The sequence below is a fragment of the Blennius ocellaris genome, assembly GCF_963422515.1.
Source record: "Blennius ocellaris genome assembly, chromosome: 21".
In the NCBI taxonomy this organism is placed as follows: Eukaryota; Metazoa; Chordata; class Actinopteri; order Blenniiformes; family Blenniidae; genus Blennius; species Blennius ocellaris.
In genome coordinates this window covers 1,801,786-1,811,809 of record NC_137670.1, presented here as the reverse complement: position 1 = coordinate 1,811,809, position 10,024 = coordinate 1,801,786, and the positions used below count along the sequence as shown (strand labels likewise).

At 45.8% G+C, this 10,024-nt stretch overlaps 1 protein-coding gene across 1 annotated transcript; it reads left to right on the top strand.

Annotated features, from left to right (window-relative positions):
* Positions 1-1,154: 1,154 nt before the first annotated feature.
* Positions 1,155-9,955, top strand: LOC308145754 (uncharacterized protein). Its single transcript, XM_080517296.1, has 5 exons — positions 1,155-1,720; positions 6,793-6,891; positions 7,673-7,816; positions 8,136-8,184; positions 8,775-9,955. Exons 1-4 carry the CDS (start codon positions 1,636-1,638, stop codon positions 8,174-8,176), a joined length of 369 nt encoding a protein of 122 aa, XP_080373422.1. The 5' UTR covers positions 1,155-1,635; the 3' UTR covers positions 8,177-8,184; positions 8,775-9,955.
* The last annotated feature ends 69 nt before the right edge of the window (positions 9,956-10,024 follow it).

Here is a 10,024-nt window from a genome sequence, read left to right as displayed (position 1 = left end):
TGTCCTGCTGCGTTTAAAAAAAAAAAAGATGCCATAAAACCACCGAGGCTTAATTCTAAACATCCGGATTAAACGCAGCCGGTCGCATGTTTCAAACCAAACATGTTTTTTTTTTTTTTTTATACGAGGAGCCCCGGCAGCCAAGAGCTCTGACGTCTTTCACCCGGGCTATAGTATTAACAATGCCTGGGAGACGCTTGGCAGCCGCTCGCCACATACAGGAGTGTTTGGATCACCTTGGGCAAGGTCCTGCGAGTGAGTGTGTGTGTGTGTGTGTGTGTGTGTGTGTGTGTGATTGTGTGTTCATCCCGTTGCCATGGTTCCCCCGCTGGAGCGCCTGACACAACATCTGCAGCTTATAGTGCCTCATTACTGATGAAATCACTCCAGTGGAAAGTGGGCTCATATGGGTGTCCTTAGCGGCTCCGGGTCCTCGCGGCCCCGCCGTCCTAAAGGTTAGCCGTGACAGGCGAGCGCAAAAACATCTGTCCCGCAACATGCTCTCGGCCTAATTGAGCCCATGAAACCCTCCTTTTTCACCCCCCCCCCCCCCCCACCTTCTGATGTGAACTATTTACTGGGAGGTTGGTTAACGTCTGTTTGACGTTAGCTCTTGTGGGAAAAGCAGTTCACACCATGTAAGGCCCACATTAAAAAAAAAAGAAAAAGAAAATGTTCCAGGCTGCAGAAAAAGAGATTTCCCGGGCGCCGGGGGAACCGTCCTGCTGCAAGGTGATCGGTGATCACACCTGGGCCGAGGCTGCTGGGAATCAACGAGTGAGGGGTTTTTTTTTGTTGGTTTTTTTTTCACTCTGTGCTCCGGGGATGAAGTGATAAAACCCTCGGCGGTGGCCGAGGCCAGCGTGTGTCTGTCTCTCCGCTGGCTTTTGTTATTGCATATTTGTTCTGCAGGCTACACCCAGCCCCGGTTAATAACACCACCCCTCTCTGCAAATGTCAGACCATCACTGCTGTTGTTTTCTGCAGAGCATGGAGCTTCTCTCTCTCCCTCTCTCTCTCTCTCTCTCTTTCTTTCCCTAAAGGCTTGCAGGAGCAGATAAGTTTTCCTCGAGAATGTCATATGTTTTCTCCTCAGCTTGCTGCTCCTCTCTCCTGTGTGTGGGACCAACACTGTGGCCAGAAACCTTGTGTTTCTTGGCAGGCCGCGGGGGGAATGACGTCGACAGGCGTGGTAATAACAAATGAGAACACTATTAACTCCAGACGACGCAGGGGGAGAGAGAAAAATAAAACGCAAAAACTTATACGCACGAGAGAAAAAACCCCCAAAAACAAAAAGTGCATGCTTTAAGGTGTTGATAAAAATATAAAGTCAACTCTGGAGGTGTCCCACCTGAGGCGCTTGGGCTGGAGAGTGAGTGAGACGGCGGGTTTCCTGTGAATGAGCGCCGCGGCACATCGGAAATGACTCATCGGAGTCGAACAGTTCGCGTGGGTGTGTGCGCCTCTTAAAACAAGGCGCAGGCTCCTGCGGGTGACTCACTCCGACGCTCGCCGCCGCTTTTCCAAGGGCTGAGAGAGAGGGAGAGGGAGAGAGAGAGAGACACGCGCACACCAGCCAGCTCGCGGTTCTGTTGAAGGCAGATGAACGTTCGGGAATAGCCGGGGACAGACATGGTGGCTTCGAACTCCGTGCGCGCGCTGTGCGGACTCATCCTCGCGGCCGCGGCCAGCCTCCAGTGCGCGAGCGCACAGAAAAGTAAGTCCGCTCGCTCTTTTACGCACGTTTATTTGTTTTGGTTTTTAGTTTTTTTTTGGTCTATTATAGCAACTTTTAGAAACATCGCTAAGGAATAAACCGCTTGTCAGCTCGTCCCCCCCCCTTTTTTTTTTAATTATTATTTCGTGTTGGATAAAGTGGGTAAAGTGTCTGGTTCGATTCCCTCTAATGGAGCCAGATAACGGGACGGTCTGCTTTACAGGACCGTTTCCTTTTACCGGCCGCATTTTCTCACCGGTTCCGCATTCCGATCGCCTTATTTCACCCTGTCCGGGTCCGCATGGAAACGGCGCACGGTCCCGTCCACTTTTACACACTTTTACGCATTGGAAAAAAAAAAAAAAAACAACAACCGAGAGGAGCATTTCACTGTGTTTCCACATCCCCCAGGAGTCTGGATTTAATCCCAACAGACTCGGATTGCACCAGTAACACAACATGGGCTCAGATCGTTTCCTTGAGGCATTAAAAGTCACCAAGTGCATTTGTTGTTTTTTTTTTGTTTTTAACGACGTAAACTGAAAACACGTTTGATCTGCGCTCTTGGCTCTGTGTGTGGAGCTTTTCCCTACATCTGGCCATCAGCTGCTGATCCACCCACCCCCTTCCACTTCATGACAAAACAGAGAACCCCCACACCCAGAAACACCCTTTGTTACAGTCAGAGCTCAGCTTTTGACTTCTAATCATGAAGCAAAAAAAAAAAAAAGCTCTGCAGACCTTCAGCCATTACATGTTCTGCTTGTAATGGCAAACAAAACCCCAAAACATGTGTGTGGTCCTGAAAACATCATGTGTTAAAAGCAACGAAACAAGAAGAATCCCAATAAAACACTTTCATTATCCATTATATTTATTGTCCGTTTGCCCTGGAGGAGCAAAGCAAAGTTCCCTCCTCAGGTTTCTTTGTGAGCCGAGGTCAACCGGCGGTCAAGGTTCAGTTCCTCCGTTCCTCTCCGGGCCTCCGGAGCCCAGCAGGATGATGTAGCGCTGGAATCACCAGGACAAATGTTTACAAGGGCTGTGACACATTTGTGCTGTGACCAGGGCCTGAGAAGGGAGTGAGTCAGGCGGGGGGGACGGGGGGGGGGGAGGGGGACGGGGAGGGTGGCGTCGACACGACCGGAGTCGGAGGTCAAAGTGACTCAAACATGACTTTTCCAGCAGGTGTGCTTTTGGCTGCAGCTTTATTAATGACCGGCGGAGAGAAAGTCACAGTGGAGACTCACCCTGCTCGGTTTGCTCTGAAGCATCAACGAGGACGAGGACGGGGAAACTTTAGAGACGCGTTTATCCTCAGAGGATCATCAAGTTGATCTTTTTTTGCCACCAAGTAACAAAAAAACTGCTTTGCGGCTTAAAATCACCCTTTTTGTAGTGCAGCGGCTCTTTATCGCTCATAAATGCAGCAAGGAAATCAACAGTAACAGTTTTATTTCTAGAATGACTTTCATGCTTTATATATTTACTATAACCTTTTTTTTAACCTAATTTTGATAATATTACATATTTCCACTACAGTAGGACCTGCGACCCCCCCCCCCCCCCCCCCCATAGGACCAAACAGACCCGTACAGTGACATTCCAGTGCAACAATTAATTAAAACGACGACATAAACTGTGTTTTTAATGAAAGTATGTGCAGTTCTTTGATGAGGTTGAAGTGAATGGGGGGGGGGGGGGGGGGGGGTATTCTCACCCCACCACTTTAAAACCAGCAGCTTCTTTTACAGAACATCTGGAAGAAGATGCTGGACGAGAGGCAAAATGTTTTTTTTTTTTAGGATTTTAAAGTTTTAGTTCCGACTGTTTCCACAACATATCCCGGTAGTTTTGTGCGTTCCATTCATTCTTTCATCTATTAATCCTCTGTCGTTTACTGTTACGATACATAAACTCTTATTATTATCATTATTGTAGTTCAGTTATAACTGAATGTAATTCCAGTGGAGCAGCGACATAATTGAAAGTGAGTAGAAGGTTTTCAAGCGACTCTTCCTCATTTAGTTTAGTGACGATGAAGATGAAGATGAAGCAGGAGTTTACTAATGTGTCTCATGAATATCAAGTAGTTTCACGTTTCTGAACGTCTCATTAAAACACAGAGGAGGTTTCAGGGTGTAAAAATGGTACTTTAGTCAACTAGTACTTTCTGCTACTTTGTAACAAACTAGTACTTTCTGCTACTTTGTAACAAACTAGTACTTTCTTCTACTTTGTAACAAACTAGTCAACTAGTACTTTCTGTTACTTTGTAACAAACTGGTCAACTAGTACTTTCTGCTACTTTGTAACAAACTAGTCAACTAGTACTTTCTGTTACTTTGTAACAAACTGGTCAACTAGTACTTTCTGCTACTTTGTAACAAACTGGTCAACTAGTACTTTCTGCTACTTTGTAACAAACTGGTCAACTAGTACTTTCTGCTACTTTGTAACAAACTAGTCAACTAGTACTTTCTGCTACTTTGTAACAAACTGGTCAACTAGTACTTTCTGCTACTTTGTAACTAGAGTGTCTCGGGTTCATTCCGCTACCCGACCTTAACTTACCACAGATCACCTCCAGGTCACTTCTTCTCCTCCTTCCCTCTGAGGATTAAACTCTCTGGTTCTTTGGTGTCGCTTCGACTGGAACTTTCAAACTTTCATTCATCACTTTTTTTTTTTTTTCCTCCACAAAAGACGCATTCAGCTCTAATTTCTGTCCTTCGCTTGAAGAGAAGCCAAATTCTATGTCACTCTTTGTTTCTTTGTGACCCATCGTCCTTCTCTCTCGCCGCCGTTCTCCCTCCTGCTGCTTCCTTTACCCGCGTAGATCACATTATATTATCATTTCTTAACTGTATTTGCAGCAGCAGGTAGTATAGAAGTGTGTAGGTGGTCTGAATACAAAGAAACAAAGAGAAATAAAGTAGTTAAACAACTATGCTTGGTGTTCTTATTACAATTACATATAATTGTATGTGTATATATATAAACAGGAAGTTCACATTCATGTCCTTACAGTATTTTAAAACTTTTAAATTGAAATTTCTCCCCAAAAAACTGTCTTTAAATCAAAACACTGTTCGTGTAAATGTTGAGTCGGAGTCGTTTTTGTGACATTAATGAATGAAATGTTGGGAATCAGTGCGTCGTGTAATGATTCACGACTCCATCAGGTTTTGTTTGCCGACGGCGAAAAGTTCTATGACTTTGACTTGTGAACATGTGACGCCGGCCTGCACACACACACACACACACACACACACACACACACACACACACACACACACACGCGCCACGCTATCAGCAAAGCCTTTCATCCTGCTACTTCTTTGTTTCGTTTGCCAGTAAACTCATCGTGTACTTTCCAGTTTCTGTTTATTTGCTCCAACAGTTTTTTCTCTCTCGCCTCGCTGCTCCTGCAGCCTGACGTCACCACGATGTTCATGTTGTCAGTGAAGCGGTCGCAGTTTCCTGCCCAGTCATTCAGCCACTTTGGGTTTTCGTGTCTTTGCTTCCAGCTCCCAGTCTGAGCATGAAAAAAAGTCGCCGCCGACGATGAGTCAGCGCTCGGCTCGGTTTCTGTATTCTCACTGTTCTAGACGGAATTGTTGTGTCCCACTGGAAGGGAAGTATTATTATTGTTATTATTGTTTTATAATTCAGCGTCTCTAGGCCCTCCCTCCTCCTCGTGCAGTGAAATCATGTCTGGTGTTGTTTCATTCGGTTGCTTGTGTTGTTTACATGTTGTGAATCTGTGGATCCTGCAGAGAAAACAACAGTGTTAAACCTGTTTTGTCCGGGGCGGGGTCGCTTCCCATCCTCCAGGAAGTGCCCGGCTTTAATTGTTCGTCTGTCCTGCGACGGCGGCGGGGGGAGAAGAGACGGAGCCTCCATTGTCTCCTCCTGCTGCTCCTTTTTCAACCTCTGGTGTTTCCTCCAGATCTCGTCAGATGTGATTGGAGTGAATTTCAAATTTTTTTCTAAAAAAAAAACCTTTGCTCTCACAGCGACGGTGTGTTGCAGAGTAATCATGTATAAATACTCTTCACCACTAGAGGGCAGCACAGAACTTTGCCGGTGAAATGTAAAGTGACAGACGTCAGTGTGGTTCATCTCCACCTCCTGCTACCATCTTGTATCAAAGTACTGTGTCAGTGACAGTGATGGAGAAGTTTTTGAAAACCAGGATCTCAGCTCTTCATCCATCAGATCCAGGTTTCACACTGAGGGAGGCACTATTAAAAAAAGTCCTTGCTTTCTGGATTTACTGTATTCCTGTTGATAAAACTTTGATGAGAAAGACTTTATATTGTTAATAGAGGCTACAGAGTTAAATATTTTAACATTTTTGGGTGGTTTTTCCAAACAAAAAAGTGTTCCTTGGCTCAAAAAGGTTGAAAAACACTGAACTACGGTGGCCTGGAGGAGCAAACACTAACAACCCCCCCAAAACCCACTACAAATGAAAGAAAAGTTGGATTTTCCCCCCCGTCGGGACGAGACTCGGTTAGTTTGACGGTACCGATGACGTGTCGTTGGAATAGTAATCCCGCTCTCTATGTAATCTCTGTTTTCTTTATTTGCTTTGCTCTTCCAGGCCACCGTACCAAAACCTTTACATCCACATTTAACCTTGAAACCGTGAGCAACATGCTCTTTAAGTTGTATTTATAATTTACTTCCATTCAAAGGCTGGTTGCGTTTGGAGAGTTTCACAAAATATAATAGAAATATTTAGTTAATCTCAGAATTGTGGATTTTTGATGACAGTTACTTATGATATGATCTTTTTCCGCCTTTTTTTTTTACTGGATTTAAACTTTTCTAGACGTTTAAACTGCGAATTGAGTGAACGTATGAGCCGTCGCCGTTTATTCCGTCGTCACAGTTTCGCCTTCTTTCGCCGTTTCAGTAGTTTTTGGTGTCGTTTGGCGTGAATGGATGAACGTGGAAACGGGAACGTGAAGCGTCATTCTGCTCTTATTCCTTCAACGTGTTGCTCATATCCTATTTTTGTTGTTGTTGTTGTTGTGTTAAATATCATGTTTTTCGTTGTGCAGGTGAGTGTCGCATCACAGAGTTCTGGAACTCGGATCTGGACGTGTGCGTGTCGTGTTCGTCCTGCAAGCAGTACCCCAAGACGCCGTCCTGCAACACATGTGAGACTCCGACTCGTCGGTGGTCAGACGTCATGTGACCACGTCTTGCCTGTTGATATCGAAACTGTTGGTTTTTTTAGTCAAAACAACACGGTAGGATTTAAAACACGGAGAGGCCTCGGACTCAGATGAAACTTTAATTCAGGGGGGTCCAACATGCGGCCCGGGGGCCAGAACCGGCCCGCCAGAGGATCTAATCCAGCCGCCATTTTTTTTTTTTTTGAAAGTATAAATATGAAAACTGACAGAGGCTGATCTAAAAACACTAGATTGTCAAAAATGACATTCAAAACCGTCCTTTGGTCAGAATTTATTAAAGAATCTGTGGAGGTCACATGACGCAACACTTTTCACAATAAAGGTGTCCAATTTATGTGAAGTGATACTTTAGACACGTAAACTCAAAAAAAAAAAAAAAAAAAATGTCCAGATGATGACAAATTGTTTTAATCCTGAATAAAAATTCGATATCCAGATACAGGTGACTGAGGGGTTTTTTTTTTTTTTGCAACTATTATAGTATCTGATTAAATTTAATATGTAAATTTCAGAATAGACTGGCAAGTTCTTGCAAAAGGATCAAAAGAAGGAAAGACTTTGCATTTGTCCATATCTGCAGTTTAACATGTGATGTTTGACTTGTTGGCCCTCCAGAGGTCAGAGGTCAGATCAGGTTGATGTGGACTAAACTGAAATCACTTTGCTGCTTTAATTGACTCTTTGGAATCACTTAGTTTGGATCCAGTTTTCTAACGTTGACCTCGTCACTCTTCCTCCTCAGGCAACGCCGTGGAAGAGACGCGTGACGTGTGGAAACTGGCGGCCATCACCAGCTTCTCCGTGCTCGCCATCGTCCTGGTCGGCGCCGCGCTCATCATCGGCGTCATGGTGCATCGGAGGAAGTCACACAAGCGGCCTCTACGAGGTGAAGCTCCGCAGGAACGCCGCTTCCTCTTTCGTCCTCCGGCGCGCGTTCGGGCTCGACGGGACTCCGTTAATCCCTCGCGATTCATAAACGCCACGCCGGCGACTCCGCTGAGTCGTCGCCGTCGGCAACGTGAACGTGAGGCTGCAGCCAAAACGGCCTGAAACCTGTAACCGGGCGGATTAGTGGCGGCGGGGCGGCGCCCTGGTTTTGTCTGCCGTGAAACACGGAGCCGCCGGTCTGGTTTTATCAGAAAAATCCGGAACTTTAAGAAATAAAAAGGTTTATAATCACTTTTTTTCTTCTTCTTCTTTTGCAGAACCTATTGAGGAAACGGCCGGGCCTCTTTATCAAGCTTAAACTGCTCAGTAAGTGTTGTTTAACACACACACACACACACGTATTGGCCTCAGTACTCGGTATGGGCAAGTACTTACACACTACTCATTTAGGAAGAAGAGTGGTATTGGTGCGTCCCTAATATATATATATATGTTACAGTATAAAAGCACTCATAGTATAAATAATAAATCAACCCTTGAACAGGCTGCGTTGAGATTAAAGGATAAAAAAACTGCTCTGGCTGCTCGGCCTTGTTGATCTGGAGAGTAGTAATGTGATGAGTCATGTGATGAGTCAGGTGATGAGTCATGTGATGAGTCAGGTGGACGGGGGTCATTCAGGATTACTCCTTGTGGAGGCTTCAGACTCACATTTCCGTGGATTTACTTTTGACAACGATTCAGAATTTTTAATGGTGTTAAAGTTTGGTTTACTTAACGCCCCTCCCCCGACCCCCCCAACCCCCGCCTTTTGTTTCTGCCTCGCTGACGCCTCCCCCCTCCGGCCCGATCCATCTAAAAAAAAAAAACTCTGTTAAAACATTGAAATCTGTTTTTGTTTTTTTTCCTGTCTTTGCGCCGACGCTAACGACGAAGCTTCGTTTCCCTTCCCGCAGCCTCGTCTTCCTCTGGACGCAGACGCCACGGACCCGACGGAGCGACCGGCGAGCCGCCGGGACGAGGAAACCTTCTGGACCAGGAACTGTGGACTCTCTGACCCCCGTGGGGGGGGGGGGGGGTCGCACCCGGACCACATATCGGACCATTTGAAGTTATTAGCTGGGCGGAGTGGAGCTCGGTTCTCACGCTGTGGGTGTGGCCTCTCGCCCTGCATCGTAACCCGTGGCGTCGTCTTCGTGCGCCTTAAGTTCCCCCCCCCCCAACCCCCCCGTTGACATTTAACACCCGGACTCCAGTGAATGTAACCCGGTTGGATCCCGGCTCACGGGCCATTAGCCACAGACGGCCTCCGTCAGGTGACGGCCTGTCCGGCACATCGAGGCCTTTTGAATGTAGCTGCTTCCTCGCCGCCGTCCCGGGTCTCCTCCGCCCTCCTCCGCCCTCCTCCACCCTCCTCCTCCTCCTTCAGTCCCACTGAGGATTGTTCTGGTGCTCGGAGGGACAGGAAACACTAGACTCCCGATCTCAAACTGTTAACATGTGGGAATGCTGGGTGGAATGCTCTGCGAGGGGAAGCCGCGGCTTCGCGCTCCGTGTACAAATATCCAATACCTTTAGAAAAAAACAACAACAAAAAAAAAAAACAACTGCCAGGATGATTACCTCAGAAACATTTTTGCTTTTAGAGTCCAATCATTTAGTCTCAATTCTATTCTATTTGGAAAAAAAAAAAAGTTTTTGCAGCAGCAGGAACTCTCGTGTTGTTTTTAAAACTCTTGTTTAGTTTGTTTTCCCGCCGTTCGACCCGCTCCAGGTCGCCTCCTCACTCTGCTGACATCACGTCACACACATCTTGTTTTGTTTTTTACTTCCAGAGATGTTTATAGTATTTATTTTTCTAGTATCTCGCCATGCGACGCGAGGAACAAGCACATGTTTTTGTTTTTTATATAAAAGGGACTCCAGTGAAGATTTGTTCAAACTTCCAGCAGGCCAGCCAACGACGTTACTGAGCAATAACTAACGAAACTAAACTAAACTAACACCTTCTGCTTCCTCCTCTCGCCTCCTTTAACCTCTTGTATATACTGTACATGCACTGGCTTCTTTTACTAGACGCAATCTTATAAACTGCTTTGTACCAAATGTATTTTCACAATAAAAAACTGACAACTTGGATTATCTTCTAACGTGTCGTTAATCTGGATTACTGGAAAAAAAAAAAAAAACCCTCTCTGTATGTGAA

Bases quoted from the DNA above. Each gene is read 5' to 3' on its own strand.
- LOC308145754 (XM_080517296.1), top strand. From the start codon at position 1,636: ATGGTGGCTTCGAACTCCGTGCGCGCGCTGTGCGGACTCATCCTCGCG. The intron at 6,892-7,672 runs GTGAGACTCCGA...CTTCCTCCTCAG, and splicing joins GACGCCGTCCTGCAACACAT to GCAACGCCGTGGAAGAGACG. The intron at 7,817-8,135 runs GTGAAGCTCCGC...CTTCTTTTGCAG, and splicing joins ACACAAGCGGCCTCTACGAG to AACCTATTGAGGAAACGGCC.